The following is a 26748-nucleotide window of genomic DNA, read 5'->3' on the forward strand; positions in this document are numbered from 1 at the left end:
TGTGAAGGAGCGAGACGTAGAGCAGGCAGGGTGGGCGAGGCAGGGGCAGGGCCAGCGGCAGCGGCGGTGGCGACGGCAGTGCGGTCACGCCGCGCGGCGGCCGCACGACTTGGCACTCGCGGCTGGCCCTGGCCGCGCCCGCGTCGCCGCCCCAGCTCGCACACGCCATGAATTACACATGGCCGGAGTTTTGCAAAATCCCAGCTCGTGTTCTATATTTACCCTCCTCACCTTCCCACAGGCGCTGCAACTCAGTCTGCGAGGAGGCGCAGTGGGCAGCCGCCGCTCTGGCATTCGCTGGGACAGCCTTTAATTCCACTCAGCCAGATTTCGGATTTCCGTGCTTTCCGTAAATCGCTTAAGGCAAAGACCTCGGTTGGTCCCTTTGAAAAGGGCACGGCCGATTTCCTTCCCCGTCCTTACTCCATTCGAATTTGTGCTCCAATGACCCGGTCGTCACCAGGACGGTAAGCCTTTTCTGTCTGTCTGCGTCCTCTCTCTCCATTCCCCTATTCTCTCCACGCTCCCTCCCCCCACCCCCATTCTCTCTCTCTCTCTCTCTCTCTCTCTCTCTCTCTGCAGTTAACATTGATACGGAATCCAACAATTGCAAATAGTTGTGACGTAGTATGGAACAATACCAGTTATAGAGAAAACATAGGAAAAAAGACGATTTTAATTCGTTTTGAACAGTAGAATAACAAAAATACAGGGGGGTACATTGTACTATGGGCATTGGGAACAGTAAACGTGCGAGAAAGGAGCAAAGTATAAGCGTAATCGAAATAGGTATATTAAAGAGAAAGGGAAAAGAAAATGACTGACGAGGAAGAAAAAGAGAAACGCTTATCTGGGAGACGATAAGAGCATTTACTTTACTGTTTGACACAGAGAAATGGCCGTATATTTTACGTTCTTAGGTAACAATATGATATTGACGAAAGAAACTATTTCAGCGTTCTCTTAAATGCAACACAGCATTAACTTGTGTGCAGAGTACAGCGCGGCTTGTTCCACAGCAGGGATGCAGACCAGTTTGCGAATGTTTCGGAGGGTACAGCTGGGCAGTTGAGTTGATGTGCTGCGACCAGACCCACCGTAAAATATAAGTGTATGCAGTTCCTCGGACGACTGTGGTTTCGCTTCTTTTATAAGAGAATATGGTGCTGTTGCCCTTTGAAGGCGTAATCACCACCTATGTTGCAGAGGGGACTGAAAACGTTGGATTCTGTCACAGAAAGTGGTTGTAATTCGATCAAGCTGTTACACGTATTGCTATTGTTGGTACATATAAAACTAGGATACTAGTTTAGTGAGGTCTTCTGTTGCACTTATGATGAGATGATAGGTCCTTGATGGGTCGTGCCAGGCACTAGGTTTCATTTATAGTTATAGTGTGTTATGCCTTCGGCAGTGAGCGTGTGCTGCACAGGGACTCCAACCCTGATGTTTTTCTTGCCGGGTCAATCGTTTAGGTGACGATGATGTTTGGTTTGTGGGGCACTCAACTGCGCGGTTATCAGCGCCCATACAAATTCCCAACCTTTGCTCAGTCCAGTCTCGCCACTTTTCAGTGATGATGATGATGAAATGATGAGGACAACACAAGTACCCAGTCATCTCGACGCAGGTGAAAAAATCGTTTAGGGTAGTATTTAGTTGCTGTGTGCTAATCTCCAATAACATCTTGTGAAGAGTATGCGTTTGGAAAGTTGTCGATGTATGCTTATCGGCGATACGACATAGCTGTGTGTACGCTATTCCGAATTCCGATGTGAAGTGCCTTCCGAAATGCATGCAAGCGACTTTCACTTAAAATGTCTCCCCTGCACGGGAATATCTACAATGGATGTACGAGTACAGGTTGTTGATACGTGGTTGACGATATATGGCCGTGAGTCTTGCTGAGGTAGCCTAATTGTAAGGCGTCCGCTCCCAATACGCGGTTCGAGTCGCAGTCCGTTATAAATTTTCGTTGTCATTATTCTATTATACAGTTGATGCTTGTCTCTATTCGTCGCTGCAAATACATTTCAGGTATTACTATTGAGTCCTTGTCAATTCAAACATCATCTTTCATTTGATATTAACCTTCTGCATTCAAATACTTGACCTATTACTTAGACTGGGATAGCTTAGTTGTTTCGAAAGGTGGTTTTCAACATGTCGAGGAACAAATGGCTCAGTGCTTTTATATCAGACTTGGTGGACTTAGCTAATGGATGTTATCCTGTACGAACCCTATTATCTGACTGCGAATAAGAGGTGGCCAAAATAAGGCAAATCTATTAGCAACGTTAAACTTAATATCTAAGAGGGTAGTCAGAAGTGAATGCTTTAATCGCACGATGACGACAGAGGAAAATACGAAAAATTATTTGTATGCAAAAAGACGGATAATTGCAAGCAACGTGTCTGTTACTTTAGGTGTGAACCAATTTTAACATCACGAAAATTTATACGAGGGTCACTTCAAAAGAAATGCACACTATTTTTTTTAATCCATCTTTTATTCTACATGTTTGAAAGTTTTACATTGTGTAGATACATCCTTTAGGAACAATATTTTCATTTCCCCACATTATTTCCATCCCTCTCAACTGCCATACGCCGTCTTGGAACCAGCGCCTGTATACCGGCACGGTAAAATTCTGGACCAACCTGTTGGAGCCACTGTTTGGCAGCGTGCACAAGGCAGTCATCATCTTCAAACCTTGTTCCACGAAGAGAGTCTTTCAGTTTCCCAAAGATATGATAGTCACATGGAGTCAGGTCAGGACTGTAAGGCGGGTGTTTCAGTGTTGTCCATCCGAGTTTTGTGATCGCTTCCATGGTTTTCTGACTGACATGTGGCCGTGCATTGTCATGCAACAGCAAAACATCCTGCTTTTGCCGATGTGGTCGAACACGACTAAGTCGAGCTCTAAGTTTCTTCAGTGTCGTCATAAATGCATCGGAATTTATTGTGGTTCCACTTGGCACGATGTCTACAAGCAACTGTCCTTCGAAAAACACCAGCAGAAGGTGTGGCTTTCATTTTATTTTTTTTCCTTGGGTGAATTTGCATGATGTCACTCCATTGATTGCCTCTTCGTCTCTCGTGTTTCATCACCCGTCACAATTCTTCCAAGAAATTCATCTCCATCATTCTCGTACTGTTGCAAAAGTTCGCTGCATACCGTTTTTCTTGTTTCTTTGTGAGCCACTGTCAACATTCTGGGAACCCACCAGGCACAAACCTTTTCTAACGCCAACACTTTCAGTATTCTGGAAACACTTCCTTCCCCTATCCCAACGTAGCGTGACAATTCGTTCAGTGTGATGCGTCTGTCAACAGTCACCAATTCGTCAACTCTCTACACATTGTCTGGAGTGTGTGCAGTACGAGGCGTGCCGCTGCGAGGACAATCCTCAATATTGCCGTGGCCGCTTTCGTCACGTAACCTGTTTCACCACCGACTAACTGTACTGCGATCGACAGCAGCATCTCCATACACCTTTTTCAACCTCTTGTGGATGTTTCCCATTGTCTGGTTTTCACAGCACAGGAATCCTATGACAGCACGTTGCTTCTGACGAACGTCAAGTGTAGCAGCCATCTTGAAGACCTGCTGTGACGTCGCCACTCACGGGAACAGTTTGAACTAAGCGGGAAGGATGTATTTACACACTGTAAAACTTTCACACATGCAAAATGAAAACTGTATTTTTACAAAAATAGTGTGCATTTCTTTAGGAGTGACCCTCGTATTGCAACCCATAAAAAGGGCACAGTCGGAAGTAATCGCACAGACGTCGATAAACTGCTTAAAATCGATGACTGACTTTCAAAGAGAGCGGTGAATTCAGTAGAATTATATCTTAACGTGGGGTAAAACCTCCGTTTCAAAACTACCGCAGTGCAATTGCAGTGGAAAGTTTGGAGGTTCCGAACGCCCCTAGTAGCGGCCGGTCGTCGGTCGGCAAGTGTCAGCCGCCGCTGTGGGTGTTGTGGGCTGGCGGATGCGCTCCGCGGCCAGTGGGCGGCGGCGGCGGCGGCCTGCGAATTGGCTAATTGGGGAGGGGGAGGCGCCGCTTGGGCTGGCAGCGCCGCGTCGGCCTGCCACAGGAGCGCGAGTAAACCAAAACACGAGGGCCGCCAGGGCGAGGCACGTACCGTGCTAGGCGGATCGTCACACATATGGTGGCACTTGGCTCTGCCGAAGGGCGTGATTGGAGTCCGAAAATTTGCTGTTCCGTCCCCAGCGGCGCCCCATCTCGTATATCATGAAATATCGACCTTTACTCATAGTGCGCGATCGCATCTGCTCGACATCTGACCCGAGCTCAGTAAGCAGACGGCTGATTCCTATTGATGCTTTTCAAATGCGGCCATAAAACTGCAGCGCTCGTTCACCGGATACTGCATTTAAACAACATGTTTACGGTCGACTGCTCTTGCCTTCCTCCAACTCGCGAACGAATCAGTACACTGCAGGGGAGGAGGGAGTCGCAGCAGTTAAACGTGGAAGCCGAACGACGGTGCCGCTATGCGTTGCATGCGTAGGCAAATCAGTATAGCCATGCTTCGAAAATTAAGGCGGACGACGAGCTGGGACTGTTTTGTTCAGAATGGACAAAGAAATCTGCCGCGGACTTTCAAAGGCATTTGCCGGGAGCTGTTAGGAAAACCTAAATATGGATGGCCGGGGGTGTATGTGAACCGAATGCGAGTCCTGTGTGCTAAACCACTGCGCAATGTCGCTCACTGGCAACCTTCGAAATCACATGAAGTAACATAGAAATTACTTCGGCTGACCGAGAATCATAGCCCAGATTTGTGAATCTGCAATCCCACACTTTCCCAACGACTCACAAGTGCTAGACAATGCAAACAACTGCCGGCCAGTGTGGCCGAGCGGTTCTAGGCGCTTCAGTCTGGAACCGCGCGACCGCTACGGTCGCAGGTTCGAATCCTGCTTCGGGCATGGATGTGTGTGATGTTAGGGGACTGATGACCTCAGATGTTAAGTCCCATGGTGCTCAGAGCCATTTGAACCATTTTGCAAGCAACTTTGTACATACGTTATTCTCATTCTAATCGCTTTCGGTTTCTTAAGACTGCCTTAATTGATGTTCTGACTGCAGTTATCATCTTTAGGCTAAGTACTGGTTCTAGACAGTTGCACTGCAAGTTCAAATGGTTCAAATGGCTCTGAGCACTATGGGACTTAACAGCTGCAGTCATCAGTCCCCTAGAACTTAGAACTACTTAAACCTAACTAACCTAAGGACATCACACACATCCATGCCCGAGGCAGGATTCGAACCTGCGACCGTAGCAGTCGCGCACTGCAAGTCACTCGAACGTCAACCTCTTTTGCCTTTCAAGCTGTTTACACAAAACGCCCACTGGGTGAAATGAGTGAAACAAACGCCCTATACAATACCCTTAGTAGAATCCACGTCCAGCCATCAAGCAAGCGCTGTCATCCTGAGCTAGTTCTTCTAATAAAGGGAAAGAAGAACTAGGTTCCTTATTTTTTAAATGTTTGTGACTGTCTGCTAATTACCTAATATAAAGGATTCCAAACAGACGAATTTCACAGTGTAGTGACTGTTGAATCATTTGGCAGTCTTTGTATACTCGTAAGTCTTGTATGTGCGTAACATAACTGTATTCTGCAGAATTATATATGCCTCCCGATCGAGTAGCCTATGTGTATCGGAATGAGAAGTGATGACTGATTTCGCGTCTCTATGCGGCTTTACTGGAGCCCAAATGTCGACCAGTATCTCTTGTCTGACTGTCCCACCAATAACATCCAAGTTGTCTGTCCAGACTCTTAGCCTCCAATATTCCCAAATTAATACACTTATCCTCATTAATGTTTGACAGACGCCTCTTCTGTATTTGTGACCGTGACTGGAGCACAGCCTATCCGTTAGGTACACTCGGGTGGCTCAAGTTGGAGCCATTTTTCACCAAAGTGTCGCGCTGACAATGTTGGTTGTAACTCGCTTGCTTACGTAGAATGTGAATTTGACTGCGCGTATTGACAAGAGTATTTCTCTTTCTGTTGCAGGTTTCCTGGGCTGCACAGAGATCACATTTGGTAAGTCGACATTCCTGCTGCTGAATCAGACGTGCAGATGCTGAAGCGACTCGCTTACCGTCCAGCCTGTCTGCACTGCAGATTGCTTTCTCTCGGCTCATAGACTGCCATGTGGCGTCCATCTGGGGCAGTCAAGCAGGACAGGACTGACCCCATGCGACCAAAGATTGTGCTAGTGATCCTATGACGTCTCGAGGTTCCTACAAATATTACTTGCAAATTTTTGACGTAGTGATATTTAAAGTCTCAAAATAATTTCTGCTAATCTCGATGCAGCCGTCCATTTTTTCTTCGAAACCACTCGTCGAACTGTCGTCCGCTCTCTCCCGCCATTCAAGTATCCCTTAGTAAATGGCAACGTACGTTGTCCAACATCGGCAGGAGGTTCCAATCGTAGAAAATCTCCATTCTTTCAGTCAGTCTTCACTTGTGGACTGAAGACGTTGTTCCGCATATCAGCATCCACCGACTATATCTAGTCAAACAGCATACATATTTTTCCAGATCACGATCTTTTTTTTTTTTTTTTTTTTGGTCATCAGTCTACTGACTGGTTTGATGCGGCCCGCCACGAATTCCTTTCCTGTGCTAACCTCTTCATCTCAGAGTAGCACTTGCAACCTACGTCCTCAATTATTTGCTTGACGTATTCCAATCTCTATCTTCCTCTACAATTTTTGCCCTCTACAGCTCCCTCTAGTACCATGGAAGTCATTCCCCCATGTCTTAGCAGATGTCCTATCATCCTGTCCCTTCTCTTTATCAGTGTTTTCCACATATTCCTTTCCTCTCCGATTCTGCGTAGAACCTCCTCATTCCTTACCTTATCAGTCCACCTAATTTTCAACATTCGTCTATAGCACCACATCTCAAATGCTTCGATTCTCTTTTGTTCCGGTTTTCCCACAGTCCATGTTTCACTACCATACAGTGCTGTACTCCAGACGTACATCCTCAGAAATTTCTTCCTCAAATTAAGGCCGGTATTTGATATTAGTAGACTTCTCTTGGCCAGAAATGCCTTTTTTGCCATAGCGATTCTGCTTTTGATGTCCTCCTTGCTCCGTCCGTCATTGATTATTTTACTGCCTACGTAGCAGAATTCCTTAACTTCAGTGACTTCGTGACCATCAATCCTGATGTTAAGTTTCGAGATCACGATCTAATGGCTGCGAAAGGTACACTGACGAATTCATAGTCGCCACTTCATTATAACTTTATTGGAATATTTGAAAGCTTGGCTTTTTTAGCGGGAGACATAACGAGATGAATCCTGTTCGATTTTTTTTTTTTTTTTTACGTGTGGTAGTACGACGTTGCAGAATGTGATCCCTGCTTCCCTGTCAAGGAATTTGGTATCCTCAAAGGATCAGGTTAACTCGCTTTCACGCAGTCTTCAAGGACATGTGATGGCATTAGATGCATGAGTTTTCCGACATTACTTTCCGTACTGCAGCAACAAATTCTGTAGCGACTAATGGAAGGCAGCCTATCAACGAAGCATCCTTGAGGTTGAAATTACCCGTCGGAATATCTATTAATCACTGGAGTATGGCAGAACAATGAAGATGCCTCGTCCTGTCATTCGAGGCATTTCATGAAGGCATTCAACTGCTTTCAACCACGTGGCGAATTATGTTACAAAATCGCTGCCATCTTTCTTCCAATCACTCCGACTTGTCTTGCTACTAACAAATCAACAGCTGCTGCAAAATTGATCGGAGGAGCTCGATCTCTTGGCTACACAGCGTGTCTTAGTAGACTGCAGGTAAGTGATACGATCCGCTTAGTAACACTGTGCCGTTATGGCAACACGTATAGCCCCCTCTGCGAGAAACAAGACCACGCTGTGACTCCACGATCTCCGTGATGGTTTGTAGGCACTAGCACCTCATACCTACTAAAAGCATAACATATTCTTCATCACCGCAGCTCGTGGTCGTGCGGTAGCGTTCTCGCTTCCCGCGCCCGGGTTCCCGGGTTCGATGCCCGGCGAGGTCAGGGATTTTCTCTGCCTCGTGATGACTGGGTGTTGTGTGATGTCCTTAGGTTAGTTAGCTTTAAGTAGTTCTAAGTTCTAGGGGACTGATGACCATAGCTGTTAAGTCCCATAGTGCTCAGAGCCATTTGAACCATTTTGATTTTCTTCATCACTCCAACAAATTTTTCTATTCTTCTAGCAACCAGTGACGATCTTTCATAAATGTGACGTGTGAAATGAAGCGCAGCTGTCCTACTATTGACATGAACTTCTTTAAGGTAAAAATAATGCTGAACTGCAGTTTCTTATGTGAAGAAGGCCATGGATGAGACGACTCCTGATTTTGTTTATGGCATAAATAATAACGTGCACCTACTTGAAAGTAGAAATAAAACATGTTTGACAATGTAGTTTCACGTTCTACAGGCCGTCGTTAATAGTCTCCGCTCGCACATTCAGGCTGAACCGATGGTGATGGTTGCAATCACTACCCCATGAGGATTCTCCGTAGCCCCCAGGTGCGGAGTATTACAGCGGTTGATGATGTCGCCCATCGTCAAGGTAAATTCATATGTGAATAGGATGAATGACAGAAATCCGAGCACAGCGGTGGTCTTTGCAACATACCAGCGATGAAACCATCGCTGCGGAGGTAAGTCCGTGGGTAAAAAGTCTGCACGCGTGGTAAGTGATTCGGATAGTGGCAGCTGCCGTGGAGAAATTTCCACTCGGTCGCCTGAGATACCTCGTACTAGTGAGTCACCTGACCTGCTGGTGCTGGCGTCATATTATACAGTGTTCAGCGTTTCTTGTCTCTATCTCCAGTCTGTGCATCATCCTTGGCATCCATTTTTGACCGTATGTCAATATGATCTTTTTTGTTCCTTATCCTTTGAGGAATCGTTTCCTGCAGCTTCTCCCAACTTAGTGCATGTATACTATTTGACAACCTTAAGCGGCCTTTTGTTCAGAAACAAAATAAAAAATGTATCAAGCAAATGTTGTTTAGCTATCACGGGGGACCTTACCTAGTATGATTAACTTTCTTGCAACTTCGTTCGTTACAAAGATATCAACAGCAATATGTCTTTTCTAAATAGTGCCCGATAATTTTATTCGGTAATGCAGTTTTTCTTCTGAAGACTCGTTGGAAAACATATCACAGTACACCATTCAGTTAATTATGATGTTACTATAAACGTAACGGAAAAATGACTTCGACTCTCCGATAGTAGGACACATTGCAGGTACACGGGATAACTAAACTCGTTCACTTGCTGCAGCTGACAGTAAACAGACGGAAACGATAGGAAAATGCATAACGGTCATTCAGTCAACCAACCTGTTCATTAACGTTTAATGTGTTCACGTTAACACAACATCCCACTTAATAAGGAGCAGAAACGGGTAATTTTTTAAAACTGTTTTGTTGTAGTATAATTCACTGTGAGCACAAAAAGGGGTCGAACTTAAAAGGAGCTCGAAGTGGTGAATGTGGGCAGTGATACGCTGGCCCACGCGTTGAATGAAAGAGTTAATTGGTGCTTCCAGTGTTGCCTGCTGAAGGGAATTAGAAGCCAACATGAAACATTCCTCTGTGTTCTTCGGAGTTTTGGAATATCGTGATAGACAATGTCTTTTTTTTACAAATCTTTAACATAATTTAGCGCTTCAACAACCGTGAATTGTTCAGACAATAAGAAATTCATCCTTCAGTTGCAAGGTAAATTTTTTTTAGTTTACCTTGGTTTCGATGCCAATAATGGTATCTTCTTCAGAATAAAAATTAAATTATTTTGAGGGCCAACGTTTCCTGTTTCCTTAAATAACGCAACTATCCGGTGAACGGTCCGCACACTTGGATGATGTCGTCCAGGATACCGAGCAGCATACAAAGCACACGGCCGTTGGGCATTTTGATCACAATAGCAATACATCAACACGATATCGACTTTTTCCGCAATTGGTAAACGGTGCATTTTAACACGGGTAATGTATCACGGAGCAAATAGGGTCCGCACTAGCGGAATGTTACGTGATACCACGTACTTATCCGTTTGCGACTATCACAGCGCCATCCATCACAAAGCAAAATAAAAGTGGTCCAACTAAAACATTCATATTTCTTTACATACTACACGAATATGTGATAAAAATGGAGGTTCCTACTTAAAAAAACGCAGTTGATATCCGTTTGACCTATGGCAGCGCCATCTAGCATGCCAAGCATAGCGCCATCTGGTTTCCCCCTTCAAGCTAGAGGAGTTTCGTTCTTTGTAGTTTTTTTCGTTTGATGCTTATTTCGTGAGATATTTGACCCGATCACTATCAATGGACCACCATGTATATTCCCCTGCTCTTTTTTGGACGCTCTAATTATTTTAGTATTATTAGTGTTTTTGAATAATCATAATTCTTTAGTAGTTTATCTACAATGACTGCATGACTATTCGTACGTCACGGGTAACACTGCAACCACAATAACAATACTGTCAGGAATATCGGAAACTTACATGATTATAACAACAATACTCAGCTGGTCACATATTTTACCTGCTTTGAAGCAATAAGTTCATGTGGGTCACTTTTAGTTTCAGTTCCCTTCCAAGATGCTACTCCAGGCGGGTGTAAAAATGAATGTGCGTAACAGAAAATACTGATCGCGAAAATGAAGATTTGGTCCTGCCCTCCTTCTTGCTCTTAAACATATAAATTACAACATAAACATAAATGAATAGTTACGGAAACTAGTAACTACAAAATGATAAATGTAGTTTCTGCGTATACATTTATTGTAGATTAAAAACCCTTTTATATATTACAAATGTTTGTATAGCAATGTCCAATGGACATAAAGAGATACAAATGAATTTCCTAACTAATATGATTGATCAAATGGCCCAAATCTGCCCCCTTTTTTTGGCTACGCGATCTAACATAAATAACGCGAGATGACTGACATCTACATACCAGACACTAGAAGACAATACTTTCAAAGATAATCTACAGTGGTGTGCAACCCCAGTTGAAATACAACTTAGGTGATCACAACTGTTTAGCTTTATAGCTCTAATATACCAAAGCAATTAGCAATATCACCGTATGCGTCGGAGTGATGGTTCTCGTACATGTCTGTGACGATGGAAAACTCCAGCCACAAAATAAAACTCTTTGAAACACTAGGACGGCAGAAGGCGGTCCTCTAACTAGTATAATCTAATACTGTGTTCTGCTCTCTCTGTGCTACAGACAAGATACGTGAACCCCCAGCCACAAGGGCGGAATTCAGATAACGTCTCTACGTGAGTATAGACAGAGGAAATGCTCTCAATCACTGAACACTATGCTCTCAATCACTGAACACTGCGTACTCAACGACGACTCCCTACCCGGAGGCGAAGTCCAGAATCAAATAAGTTCGCAACAGTACAGTGCCTATCCATCGAACTATAAAATCTCCTGAGAGCAAAGACAGCAAGTCCATCTGTACTAACAAACTTCATACTGAGGGATGGTCAAACACGGGCGTCCAGAACGGAAGACCTCTTTCACCTCTTTCTCTCCACCGGTGGCTTCCCAGCAAAGCTCCGCTCCTCTCCCCGTAACTGCAGAAGACGAATAATATTCTCGAAACCACGGAATATTCTCTCTCTCTACAGATTCCTCCGAACGCAGACCAATCATATTTTAGACTTTTGTCGTCCAGTGCAGGAAGTTTGCAAGGAAATACCTGTACTCATACAATGGTACGCTTCTCAGAGTAAAAATCCTCGGAAATAACCAAGCCTGCGTGATTTCCGCGGTAGCGCGTCCTCGTTCATCTCTGCTGCGTCAAGATTTTCAGAGTTTCCGAAGAATTATCCGGTTTTCCTTCCGTCCCCATTACAGCACCGGCCGGCCACCACTGTACTGTGCTTCAGCGCTCAGGTGCCCTGACCATCCGTCTTGGGATACTTCCTGTTTTAATCAGACCAACACACCTGTGCGGGCTTTTCCACCCAGGGCCTGAGTTACGCCTGCTGTTTCATTTTCACTGGTGTTCCGACCTCTGCTAGCCTACATAATCATTCATTACGCCGTTTGGATAATAAAGACAATCCATCACCTTCATGCAATAAGCATCAACAATTATTTACAAGTTGTACGAGACAATTTCAGTCTTCTTTAAATATTCAAATATACGATGTACAACCTATCAAATGATACCTAATTCCGGTTGTAAATCACGGCAAAGTATGTAGATGAGTGCTTGTAAGGTGCAAAATTATAGCCACCTTGCACCCTTTGCGCAAAAAAAAATTGTTTTAACTGGTACGGACAGCATTCACATGTGTACTTACTACTTTTCATTTGCATTTCAGATCAGAGACAAAAAAAAAAAATTCGTCTCATTTAAAGTTAGACGTGTTGATATGCACTTCGAAAATAGTGTTGGCAAGTGTGTACAGTAAGAAGTAGTTTGCTTTCCTGACTGAAATTCTACTCTGCAGCGGAGTATGAGCTGATACGATTGGCAGATTAAAAGAGTATGCCGGACCGGTATTCGTACCCGGGACTTCTGCCTTTCGTGCGCAAGTGCCGTACCGACTGAGCTTCTCAAGCACGACTTACGATCCGCATTCACACACTTTAGGTTCCCGATTCGACTTACGGTCCGGCACACAATTTTAACTCACAAGGGCAGGCCGCCAGTTGTGAAATTCAGATTCGATTCATACTGCGCATAATAAAAGCTCATGGCCAGAGGTGTAATGTGGCAAAGCACCAAGATGCACTTCTCAGCCGTTGTCGAGAAAATCGACAGTTAAAAGAAACCGTTGCGGTGAAATACTCTCTACGATTAGTAATTTTCTACAGCGTGGTGGTGCAGCGGTAAGCGCTCGGGTTCGTAATCCGAAGGTCGCCGGATCGAATCTCGCTCCATGCAACTTTTTTTTTAGTATTTGTTTTTTGTAATTCATATATATATATATATATATATATATATAATTCCCGGCAATCAGTTGCTACAATTATGCATATAATAAGTTGTTGAAAGTCGTTTGTCGTGGAAAAACTGGCGACTTCGAATATCATTATGTTTTCCGCAAACAAAGTTGTATTTCACAAATGTTATTAATTGTCTTCATAATGTTAACCACGTTTAGTTAACGGAAGACGTAGAAACGAATACGTATAGCGTAAGTCAAACGTTCGAATTAGAATAGAGACCCCACGAACACAAACTTGCTGTGGCAGGTATGAAATATAAACTCCATTACTCGCTCGTTACACTTGAGGGACAGATGTTGAATGGGCCGAAACGAGCCGCCCCATAACAGCGTAGTTGCCTGCTAACTTCGAAAGAAGGTAGATGCGGTCCCTAGCGCAACTTATAACATCGTCGAAAATCAGTGCGGACGGGACAGCTTTGGTACACCCTGTTAAACAAACGGAAAAATGGAGGCGGAACAATTGGAGAGCCATCCGCCTTCACCAACATGCATAAGCAATTCATTAATAGTTTATATATATATATATATATATATATATATATATATATATATATATATATATATTTGAATTGCAAAAAACTAATAATAAAAAAATATTGCATGGCGCGAGATCCGATCCGGCGACCTTCGGATTACGAACCCCAGCGCTTACCGCTGCGCTATGACGCTGTAGAAAATCATTAATCGTAGAGAGTATTTCACCGCAACGGTTTCTTTTAACTGTCGATTTTCTCGACAACGGCTGAGAAGTGCATCTTGGTGCTTTGCCACATTACACCTCTGGCCATGAGCTTTTATTATGCGCAGTATGAATCGAATCTGAATTTCACAATTGGCGGCCTCCCCTTGTCAGTTGGCAACTCTATGTTTCATTTGTAAAATGAGTAGTGACAAGGACTGAAATATTTTAATTTAATAAATTTAAACCAATACATTGTTTGGTTTCCCGTAAATGGCCACCATGTAACAATACGCACAGACTAATCATACATACATACCCTGTAGACTAACTCGTTTCACATCATTTTGATACAGATCGTGCAAATTATCTACGGCACGCGTAACTAACTTAACTGTACATATATTAAGTTCGTTACAGCCACCGTGAACAGCATTTACATATGTAATGACACATGTTCACATGAACATTCCAGAAGAGAGACAAAAGGAAATTAATGCAAATACGATTTACTGATAGATATGATGATATGCATATCCAGTATACCCTCGAAACATACCACAAGACATGTCACTGTTCTTTATTGAGTGCCTGTCAATTAGCTATGCTCTAAAGCAGCATCCGCCGTCAGGAGATATGCCTGGCAGCCGAGAACAGCCCGCTGTCACGCGAGGCGCGTCTCGCAAGTACTGCGGGCTGTGCGGAGAGAGGCCCTGTGGCAACAGGCGAGGACGTGCGCGCCGTCTGGGCGTACTTGATGGGTGCCAGAGAGTCGAACTGCTCCTGCCAGATTTACCACAGCTCTTAATCAGTTGGCCTTGAAGCTGTTGCTCCGAAGAACGTGGCAAGTAATTTGGAGGTACAATCTCTGTCGTGGGATTGCAATGGATAAATGCTTCCAGACAATCCCTCTGATGCTAGGAGAGCCCTGTGTGTAAAGAATTCATCTCGAGTGGAATGTTGATGTGTGTGATGTTTGTGTCTCAGATATTTGGAAACTGTACATACAGTGAGGGCTGTCTCACACCGCAAAGGCGCTTAATGCAAATCGTCTGACACGGCGAGCCTTAAATTGCTTCTGACATCGCGGCTCGCTTCAACAATTTATCTCACAAATTTGCACTGACAGAATATCTGCATTAGTCATCAGTCTGCTACGTACAGTTCCGTTTAAAGCTGGTCTTGCCCTAAGTGACTTTTTCTTTGTTACTTTCTTCCATGGGGTGGCGCTGACATACAGCTGCAAGAAGGCATTTGGAGGAACAAAAAAATGAGTCTGACAAGGGCTCCGGTGAATGAAGAAATTGAGTGAGTGTAGTGGTAATAATTTTGAAGATACGAAAATAAATGGTAATTTGTTGTAAAACATTTAGTCGTACATAACATGGTCGAAATGACTGACAGTTTTTCTATCTGCAGAACACCAAATTGCTTTGCTCATGAGGGAAGGTAACCGAACAGACAACAAAGTTTTCGAATCAGGAAACTAATCGTTGTGAGAGAACCGTTGCTTGTGACGGAGTGCATGTTGAGCTTAAGTACTAGTCAGTGATAAAAATGGTTCTTTTATTATATTTGATTTGTAATTGGCAGTTGTAGTACTGTTTTTTTTTTCCTCCAACAGCTTGTGACATACATCCGTATTTCATCTAGTGGAACAATATGTAAGTCTTTAATGATGAAGACAGTTGTGATGCTGCTGTTGGCTCGTTGAACATGCGTACATTCATGATGTAGTATAATCGCAAGAAGCGGTCTTGTGAATACCTTTACCACAGCTTAAGTGTGTTTCCAGTACGCAATAAGGGCCGATTTTATCTTCAGAGCCAGAGGAGCAGAAATGCTCTTGTTGGGGTTAGTATACCTCAGCCGAGTTGTCTACTTTTCAGACATGCACGAGTCAGCTCTCATTTGCTCCCAGTGGGCAGGTTCCACTCAGAGTGTGTGGCGATGGCTGGCGCCGCTTTCGCTACCGACAACGTGGGAACGAGATGTGCTGGCACAGCTGAGGTATTGCATTTTCTACTGTGTCACGTCATGCACACCACCGACTGTCCGCGATGGCCGGTGGCCCCCGCGGCGCGCCTCCCGCCTGTTCGCAGCCGTGACCGCGCCGCCTCCCCGCGCCTGCCTCCCACAACGCCGGCTCACTTTCCGCGCCCTCACGTCCTGTCACGGCTCTGGAGCTGAGTTAGTCATTTACTTTCCTCTTCCACTCGAAAATAGAGTAAGGGAAAAACGACTGTCTTAAAGCCTCCGTGCGAACCTTAATTTATCGCATCTTATCTTCGCGAGCCTTACGCGAAATGTATGGAAGTAAAATCCTAGAATCGTTCTGCAGACAATCTGAAATGCCGGTTTTCTAAATTTCCGCAACTCTGCCTCGCGAAAAGAACGCGTCATCTACCCCAAACGAAGCCGCACGTCTCTGAATTGCTTAGATGTCCTCCTTCAGTTCGATCTGGTGGGGATCTCAAACAATCGAACAATACTGAAGAATGAGTCGCACCAGCGTTCTGTACACCGTCTCCTGTATGGATGAGCTAAACTTTACCAAAATTCGGCCAGTAAAACGAAGTCGAGCATTCGCCTTCCCTAGTACCAACCTGACACGCACATTCAATTTCGTACCGGCTTGCAACGTTACACCCAAATATGTAATCGCTGTGACAGTGTGGACCTCCACCGTGCAAATGACGTATTCGAACGTTACACGTTTGTTTTTCCTATTCATCCCCCTTTCATTTTTCTACATTTAAAGCAAGCTGCCTTTCATCACACCAATTAGAAATTTTATGTAAGTCATCTTGCATTCTCCTACATTTACTCAACGATTACACCTTATCGGACTCTATAGCTTTTTCAGGAAACAGCTGCAGACTGGTGTTTACCCTGTCGATCAATTCATTTATATATCGAGAGAATAATAGCGGTCGTATCACACTTCCCTTGGGCATTCCTGGCAATACCCTTGCCTCTGATGGACACTCGCTATAGAGAACAACGTACTGGGTTGCGCTGTTTATGCTGTCCTCGAATACTCCCTCTTTCCTAGGGTTTATTCCGTCGTGTGGGAACCGCTGTTTTTCACGAAGTATCAAATTTATTTTATTTTGAGATTAACGACGGATGCCCTTTCTGTCGCCAAAGACGTCAGTTAACCTATCTGTGAATCGTGAATCGTGTAAACTTTGTTCTGTACGCCAGCGTATTTTAACTGTTTGCGTGTCGCATTCTCTGTGGCAGAGTTTGGGGGAGGACAAGGGCAGCCACGAATTTGCCGAAACGAGTGTGGAAAACCGCCTGAAAACCACACTCAGGCTGGCCAGTGTACCAAAGCAACGGTTGTTAATACACCGGTGCTGATGGTCTAGCTGCCGGCCGGGGTGGCCGAGTGGTTCTAGGTGCTTCAGTCTGGGACCGCGCGATCGGTACGGTCGCAGGTTCGAATCCTGCCTCGGGCATGGATGTGTGTGATGTCCTTAGGTTAGTTAGGTTTAAGTAGTTCTAAGTTCTAGGGGACTGATGACCTCAGAAGTTAAGCCCCATAGTGCTCAGAGCCATTTGAACCATATGATGCTCTAGCTCACTTCCGTGTCTCGCGTTGAGCTGGACGAACAGTATACAGTATTCCTCGAATAAAAGTTCGCCAAATTTTCGCAATAGCATCTCGATATAATCTCGTAGAGTTTCTTCCATTGTTTACCACTTAAGTTCCCCGTGCATATCTACTACATATTTTTGATGAGCGGCACAGACCCGTTACCATGCCAGTAGCACTTCTCTACGTTAATTCGGCGTCTGTTATGTTGGCCGCTTCACATTGACTCCAGTGTCTAAGCAGTAATTTGTATTTGTCGTTCTCAACTTGATCACAAATACTCAGTAACTCTTTTGTAATGTTGATACCACATTCTGTCGTTTTTGCAATATGTGAACCGTCTGACAGAATGAAGATGAAGGCCATTAATAGATTAATAGAGATTAATGGCCTTCATCAGGTTATCTTGTAACGTATCAGCATTACGAGCTGATGCATTTGTAGTGCCGCTGATAACCCGTTGCTTCACAGATTTTGAGAACTTGAACGGCGCGTCAGGTGTTCTCTATGTTTGGGTTCACGGAAATGCACTGCGTTGAATGTCTCAGCTGTTGCGGAGGGTTCTCCGATGGGTCATATTTTGTTGAAGGTCGACTACGGGTTAAGGCACCAAAATCCATTACTTAACTGAGTAAACCTCGCTGTCTATATGTCCTGCATGTACCTGACATTAAACGCCTATGTTTCGAGCGTGCTGCAAGGTTCACATTTCAAACTTTCACTTTCAACACTTTTTTTAGTTTTGTATGGGAGGTTTTGTGCGGAAAAGCAAATTAATTTCTTCCGTCATTCATATTGTTTTAATGGGCCGTGAAATAAGGAGCAATGACCAATCTAAATAATCGCACAGAAAAACTGTACGGACGTAGTTAAAAACACAATTGGACGGGGACTTCAGTATCACATTCTCATTATTACCTAGTACAGCAAGTTCGAGTTCTATTAAAATTATAGAACTAAAATAAGCTCATTGCCATATCTCAGCAAAGAAGTGAGATAACCGTATCACTGTCATTAACTGTATCACTCTCATTCTTTAGAAAACAGAATACAGTTTTGCAAACAATGCAAAACTCGTTGCCAATATTGTGATTGCTGATTATTTCAGTACTGCACTCTCGTCCGCCTTAGTACGAGTTTCACAGTACACCCTGTGTGATGATCTTACTACATATGTAATCTTATCAAATTCTGAAGGCGGCAGGGGTAAAATAGAGGGAGCGAAAGGCTATTTACAATTTGTACAGAAACCAGATGGCAGTTATAAGAGTCGAGGGACATGAAAGGGAAGCAGTGGTTGGGAAGGGTGTGAGACTGGGTTGTAGCCTATCCCCGATGTTATTCAATCTGTATATTGAGTAAGCAATAAAGTAAACAAAATAAAAATTCGGTTTAGGTATTAAAATCCATGGTGAAGAAACAAAAACTTTGAGGTTCGCCGATGACATTGTAATCCTGCCAGAGAGAGCAAAGTACTTGAAAGAGCAATTGAACGGAATGGACAGTGTCTTGAAAGGAGGATATAAGATGAACATCAACAAAATCAAAACGAGGATAATAGAATGTAGTCGAATTAAGTCGGGTGATGCAGAGGGAATTAGATTAGGAAACGAGACACTGAAAGTAGTAAATGAGTTTTGCTATTTGGGGAGCAAAATAACTGATGATGGTCGAAGTAGAGAGGATATAAAATGTAGACTGGCAATGGCAAGGAAAGCGTTTCTGAAGAAGAGAAATTTGTCAGGAAGTCGTTTCTGAAAGTATTTGTATGGAGTGTAGCCATGTATGGAAATGAAACATGGATGATAAATAGTTTAGACAAGAAGAGAATAGAAGCTTTCGAAATGTGGTGCTACAGAAGAATGCTGAAGAATCGATGGGTATATCACATAACTAATGAGGAGGTATCGAACAGAATTGGGGAGGAGTTTGTGGTACAACTTGACTAGAAGAAGGGATCGGTTGGTAGGACATGTTCTGAGGCATTAAGGGATCACCAATTTATTATTGGAGGGCAGCGTGGAGGATAAAAATCGTAGAGGGAGACCAAGAGATGAATACACTAAGCAGATTCAGAAGGATGTAGGCTGCAGTAGGTACTGGGAAATGAAGCAGCTTGCACAGGTTAGAGCAGCATGGGGAGCTGCATCAAACCAGTCTCAGGACTGAAGTCCACAACAACAACAACAACAACACGTAATCTTAAACATTAAGAAAAAAATAAGCCGCTTTTTTCCACTGGCAGAGCGTTACTCTCTGGTGCAGTAGAATAAAAAGATGCTATGTTCGGAGAAGTGAATACCTCCATTACAAAGCATCAATAATTTGTTAGACTCGTTTTCGCGTTGGTCCTATCAGAAGATATACTAAAGCACATAGGTTTACCTTAGAGAAACTGTAGGCCTAAGCTTGTTACGAATCTCTTCTATACGTTAGATAGCAGCCCTCTCCGTCCACTGTCTGCGCTAAGCTTATTGGTACCTTCCACTTCCGATCCCTCTGCTTCCCTGAAATTTCGTGCATCCTTTACGATAACCCCAGTGGCTGCAGCTTACGCACTGCAATGAAGATTCTTTCTTCCTTTCGGAGTAGTGATGTGCGAGTCACGGCACGCATCTGACACGTGTTCTTGACCAGTACATAAAGTAACATTAACGTACGTCACTAGTCTGCAGATCAAGCAAATTATCGCTCTGATGGTTGCTCATGCGGTGTCTGTAAGGTGGACTTGGGGCACTGCATTCGTGTTTGCTAAACCGGGTGCGGAATGTCCCATGGAGTCAACCACCAGTCGTGCCGAAAGCGAGAGCAATGCACGTCACGCCACCCAGGGCGGTCTGGAGCAAACGAGTGCGTGACCGGCTGGGGTCAGTCGCCATCGAGCAGTGTCTTAGCCGAGAGGCGCAGCAACAGGTAGCAGCTAATGGTATGAAGCACGCGGCGTGACTCACTAATCCCGGCCGCGGACGGCCTGCCTGCACGGCAACGCGTCGTCCCCGCGACGTCACGCAGCGCGTCCAGGACATTTGTGCGCTTGCATGTTGCGGGGGTGCCGCACCAGTTTCTGTCAGTGATACTGCGTTGTGCCGTGACTGTGCCAGTAGTGCACTACACCCGTACATTTTCCGAATCGTAGCACGCCACACAAAACAGTTATTGACCTGAAACTTCCTGACAGATTAAAACTGTGTGCCGGACCGAGACTCGAACTCGGGACCTTTGCCTTTCGCGGGCAAGTGCTCTACCAACTGAGCTACCCAAGCACGACTCACGCCTCGTCCTCACAGCCTTACTTCTGCCAGTACCTCGTCTCCTACCTTCCAAACTTTACAGAAGCTCTCCTGCGAACCTAGCAGAACTAGCATTCCTGAAAGAAAGGATAAGGCGGAGACATGACTTAGCCACAGTCTGGGGGATGTTTCCAGAATGAGATTTTCACTCTGCAGCGGAGTGTGCGCTGATGTGAAACTTCCTGGCAGATTAAAGCTGTGTGCCGGACCGAGACTCGAACGCGAGACCATTGCCTTTCGCGGGCAAGTGCTCTACCAACTGAGCTACCCAAGCACAACTCACGCCTCGTCCTCACAGCCTTAGCTGGTAAAGCACTTGCCCGCCAAAGGCAAAGGTCCTGAGTTCGAGTCTCGGTCCGGTACACAGTTTTAATCTGTCAGGAAGTTTCACATCAGCGCACACTCCGCAGCAGAGTGAAAATTTCATTCCAGTTATTGACCTGTTCTACTTAAATCAGTAGACTGGGATTCCCGTAGGCAAATTATTTCATTTTCAAACTCGATTTCACAAAGTATGATGTCTCATGAGGTGTTATCACAAGAAGTCTGTCCAGAAACTTCCGAATAGATACTACCTAAAATATACAATGAAGCTTGATGTTCCCTTCTTCCGTTTCGTTCATCCTGGTTTATTCCTTGCAGGGAAATAGCTATGCCTGTGTTATTGAAAAGTATGATGCAATGTTCCTTCGTATTTATTCGCCAATTCCAGGCCCTCGACTCTCAATAAATATGTCCTTACTGGCCTGGAATATACGTAACGTACGAGTGCAGTCTGTGACACATGTATGACGACGTACAAAAATTTGGGTCCGGTCGTGATTCGTGTTCAAAGTGTTCAAGCGGTTAAGGCGACCGCTCGCGTAAAAACTCTAAATTTGTGTCTCGATCAGGCACAAATTTTCACTGTCGTAATTCCAGTATACAGCCGAATGTGGTTCATATTCGCGGCTGCGAATACATTTCCTATATTTCTTGGAGCTGCGGTTGGCGATAAAGTGTGTCTCTACGACGTCACGTCGGCTGCCGCGAACCAGCGCAGCCCGCAGACCAACGAATACCTCAAACAGAAGGTGCACAAAACCAGTCAGAGACAAATGTCTACAAGTGAAACATGACTTTGCAGAATAACATCATATAACGTGAATCAATACAAGAATAACGCTGCAACCCTACACGTCCATTCAGTCACATTCACAGAGAGCAGAAATATTACCGTGATACATTCTCGCGTATTTCAAGTTTTTAAGTTTCAAAGATTCTGCCCCTTTCCAACATATGCAGACCTTTAACTGATACGCAATACAAGCACCAAAAGCGAAAAACATCTGAAAAGACCAGAAATGAAAAGACATGTCAGATATACGTGACCGATCGCTTGCGAACACATTTCGTACCAGCGATTCTTTTGCACTTTAAAATCAATATGCAATTAATCACACTCAAAGTAAGATTTCCAACTTTCAACGTTTGTGTTATTATAATGCAATATTTCTGTTAATGTAGATCACTGTGCAGAAAGTAAGAGATATATGACATGGGATACAAGTTTAGTACAGTCTGTGTGTAGATTAATCACCCCAAAATGTTTTAAAACTGATCTAACTTACGCTTTAATGAAACTTCAATAATAAACGAATCAGAATATACACACACCAAACCCGCCATTCCACCCCAGCTCGTGCGTGGGGGCAACTTTGAAATCTTCAATAGGAACCTCCGTTTCTTATTGCAGATTACGATTATACGGTAGATTCTACACACGTTTCGCCACAGATGGCGCTGTAATCGGAGGAACCGAAACGGGTTCACAATGACAATTCACAACTTGCTACTCGAGGTCCTTCAATACACTGCAGCACGTGACACCCTACCTCCACGCTGCGAGGGTAGAGCAGGCCAGTATTTCATAACTTCTAATTGGAAACCCCATTCGGAACGTTGTATTCCTCCGTCATATCGAACAGGGGACTACTCGACGCGGACTGTGGCCGTGGTTCGGAGCGAACGCTACCGTATTTTTCCAATTAGAGTAAGTGTTCGAAGGTAGTACCGTCAACTTCAGTACTCTTAGTGACCCGCTTTTCAAATGTGTGTACACAGGACAAGAGCATATCTTCGGGAATGTCAGCGTGGGCGTTTCTGATACGATCGACCACCTTCACGGCTTATTGGCACTTGCTGGTACGCGTTATCTTTTAAACATTCCCACAGAAAGGTGTCAGGCGACGTAAAACCGGCAACGTAGAGGGCCAATTAGTAGATTCACCTCTGCCGATCCACCGACCAGTGTTAACACGATCTAATATCTTCCGTGCTTCATTTTCTGGGCAACTGTTATGCTGAAACCACATACGTTGTCGAAAGTCCAGGGCAACATCCCACAGTAGTACCTGTAGTTCCTGTTCCAAAAACATTCGATATTTGAGCCCATTCAACGTGCTGTCGATGAAATACGTACTTTAACTGATCAAGGACGTTGATGGACAATTTGCCGTAACCAGTGGATGTTGTCTACACTCCAGTAATGCATGCTATGCCGCTTAACGCTAACATGGTTTGTGATTGTAGACTCATTAGAAAGCCAAATAACGTGGGGTCGTTTACATTTACTTGGAAGGAGAGACAGCATTGGTCGTATTTTTTTTGTTTTATTAACCGCAAAATCGATTTTGCGGTTAATAAAAAAAAAATACGACCAATGCTGTCTCTCCTTCCAAGTATATTCATTATCTGGTCGTGGTGCACAGGACACTCCATGGAGTCGCCAATCAATAATCGTTTACGTTTGTTAACGTGCCAATCCACAAAACACTAACCGGTTCTGGAAATCAACGCCATTAACTTATTGATGCAGAGGCACGTGGTATGGGTGATAGTTGTTACGATGCAGTATTGTGACAATACTACCTACCGAAATACTGGAATTGCGGTGTAATTGCCAGGAGCTGATCCGTGGGTTGTGGTGCACTGCCGCTAGTACAGCTATTCCATTAGCTTCTCCTGTAACACGTCTGCTCGTTTGCAGGGCTGTACTCTGACGGACATAAATACGTTCACAAGCTTGTTACAAAACGAACGAGAGCAAGCTTTCTGTGGTAAACGTTCCGGCATACACGGCAACAGCAGCCTCAGCATTTTTTCTATATTCTCCGCAAATCAAGATAGTTTCAGTTTCATCGCTCACTTGTACGCGTGTTCTTCAAATGACAGGTAGCTGTGCAGGCAATAAATACTGTGCACGCTCTCTGTTCTGCGTCTGCACGATAAGTGAGCTACGGTCGAGTGTGCTGCCTGTTATGGTTCGTCGTAGTTCGCCACACGGCCACGGTGGCGCGTCGACTAGCCCCTGTTCGATTTTGGAGGAATACAACGCTGCGAATGGGGTTTCCAATTAGAAGTTATCCTCTCCTAACGTCGCTGCATGGCGGTCGGCTCCCACGTCCCATTGCATATTCAAGGGCCATTGAGTAGCATGTCGAAAATTGCGGCTGTGCACACATTTTTCTTTCTCTGATTACACCACCATCTGTCGTGAAACGAAGAAAATGTTTCAGACAAAACGTATGTAGATTTTGCCATAGGATCGTAATCTGCAACAACAAAAAAACGGAGGTTCCCATTGAAGATTTAAAAGTTGCCCTCGCCACCAACGCACGGGGTGGGTTGCGGGTCGAATGACCTCTTACATGTTCGACTGTGATACCTGAGTCATCGCCTTGATGTCTGAGTCGTCTAAAGGGGACCCGAAGTAGTCAATCTTAAGGGACGGTTTCATGAATGGAATAAGTAGTAGCCTGCCTGGGTGGCCGAGCGGTTCTAGGCGCTATAGTCTGGAACCGCGCGACCGCTACGGTCGCAGGTTCGAATCCTGCCTCGGGCATGAATGGATGTGTGTGATGTCGTTAGGTTAATTAGGTTAAAGTAGTTCTACGTTCTAGGGGACTGATGACCTCAGAAGTTAAGACCCATTGTTCAAATGGCTCTGAACATCTTGGGACTTGACTTCTGAGGTCATCAGTCCCCTAGAACAGACCTACTTAAAGCTAACTAACCTAAGGACATCACACACATCCATGCCCTAGGCAGGATTCGAACCTGCGACCGTAGCGGTCGCGCAGTTCCAGACTGTAGCACCTAGAACCGCTCGGTCACCACGGCCGACTAAGTCCCATAGTTCTTAGAGCCATTTGAACCATTTTTTTGCTATTAAACGTACCGTTGCCACTGTAGATGGCACTGACTCAATACAGATCCCTTGACCACGTGCCGTGTGTTCATTTTGTGCTGCAGGCTGTGTGTTTGACGCAGCGTACTGTAAGCAGCAGAACGGTACGGTACTCATGTCGGGAACTAGCCGGGTTGGTGTTTGAGTACGGCCAAGCAGATGGAAACAGTCGATAGGCAACACGTCCATATCGAAACAAGTATCTCACAGACGCCAACCACATCCACAACATTTTGAGTCCTTTTTGGGCTTTCGTGTGATCATGGGTCCTTTCAGACAGAGGAACGTGCAAGAAGTGTGCGTATACCAGATTTGGAGGACCAGATTCTATAAGATGCTGAGACGAACCCTAGTACAAGCTCCAGGCAAGTGAGCCGCCAAAGTACGATTATGTACTGTGTTTATCTTGCATGAAAACCGCTACCATCCCCATCATCTGCAACGAGTGCAGGGATTATCAGCGACGTATTTCACTCTACAGGAAGGATTTTGACCGTTTTCATCTGCTTGACCGTACACAAACACCGTCTCGGTTTGTTCCTGACACGGATACCGGACCATTCTGCTTTTTGGAGTACGCTGCGTCAATCACACAGCCTGCAACACACAAGGAACACAAGGCACTTGGCCAGAGGAACTGCGATTCGTCAGCACTATCTACCGTGGCAACAACGCATTTCCGGACACATGTTTATAGGACCTTTTTTCCTCCATTTCCAGTTAGGAATCAACCCCTGCAGTTTGTCAGTTTTATTAATGTTCACTCAGTATGTTTACTGGAATCTGGTAGACAAATTGAGAAGAATGCCTTCTCGCCAGATAGTGCTTCACTCTGCTGGATAAATTTTCTCCGCAGTGATTTGGAAAGTTGGTAACGCAACTGACCGAAAGCAAGGGGTACATTCTGCCACTCCCAACACAAATTCGTCACATTTGCATAAGCCTAGTCTTTTGTTGTGGTATTCAGTTCAGAGAGTGCTTTGATGCAGCTCTCCATACTACTCTATGCTGTACAACCTTCTTCAACTCCGAGTAACTACTGCCAGCATTCTGAATCTGCTTAGTGTATTCATCTCTTGGTCTCCCTCTACGATTTTTACCCTCCACGCTGCCCTCCAATATGAAATTGATGATCCGTTGATGCCTCAGAAAATGTCCTCACAACCGATACTTTCTCCTAGTCAAATTGTGCCACAAATTCCTCTTCTCCCCAATTCCATTCAGTACCTCCTCATTAGTTCGATCTCGGATAGGCGCGGAAGTCTTTCCTCGAGAACTAACCCAGGTCCACTCAGTTTGGTGGTCAGATGAGTACCGGGGACCGTTTCCAGGGGTAAAGGTTGGCCCTCCTAGTGCCGCGGCTCCCTGTCTTAGGCCGAAAGCCCGCCCACGGGCTTCCGCCACCTTTATCTGGTTCTCTGTATTGCCCAGGCTGTTGCAAGAGTAACTACGGCCAGTGTATCTTGTTTCAGTTACACCTTCTGGGATCGTGATGACTGGGTGTTGTGTGATGTCCTTAGTTTAGTTAGGTTTAAGTAGTTCTAAGTTCTAGGGGACTGATGACCATAGCTGTTAAGTCCCATAGTGCTCAGAGCCAGTTGAACCATTTGAGCCATTTCATATATCGTAACTATACGGGACGAGTTGGTTTACATGGTATTTACCATAATTGTATTTAAATTCCGGTAGGCACAGACGAGTACACACGAAAACAAATGGTTTCGAGAGAAAAGAAATAATACAAATTTTGCTTGAGATGAAATGCAAATGCATACTTAGGAAAATGGTTCAAATGGCTCTGACCACTATGGGACTTAACTTCTGAGGTCCTCAGTCCCCTAGAACTTAGAACTACTTAAACCTAACTAACCTAAGGACAT

The 26748-nt window shown here is 44.7% G+C and overlaps 1 protein-coding gene and 1 non-coding gene across 2 annotated transcripts in view; both read left to right on the forward strand.

The window, feature by feature from the left end:
- LOC124712327 overlaps positions 1–26748 on the forward strand; it is a 1282739-nt gene that overhangs the window by 831102 nt on the left and 424889 nt on the right. The window contains exon 7 of the mRNA XM_047242621.1: positions 6066–6095. Within this exon, the coding sequence (XP_047098577.1) occupies positions 6066–6095 (30 nt within the window). The remainder of the gene's footprint in view (positions 1–6065; positions 6096–26748) is intronic.
- On the forward strand, positions 24440–24523 carry Trnas-gga. The gene is given in 2 exon segments: positions 24440–24479; positions 24489–24523. It is a non-coding gene; the product is annotated as a tRNA-Ser (tRNA).

The sequence above is a fragment of the Schistocerca piceifrons genome, chromosome 8 (genome assembly GCF_021461385.2).
Source record: "Schistocerca piceifrons isolate TAMUIC-IGC-003096 chromosome 8, iqSchPice1.1, whole genome shotgun sequence".
Taxonomy (NCBI): domain Eukaryota; kingdom Metazoa; phylum Arthropoda; class Insecta; order Orthoptera; family Acrididae; genus Schistocerca; species Schistocerca piceifrons.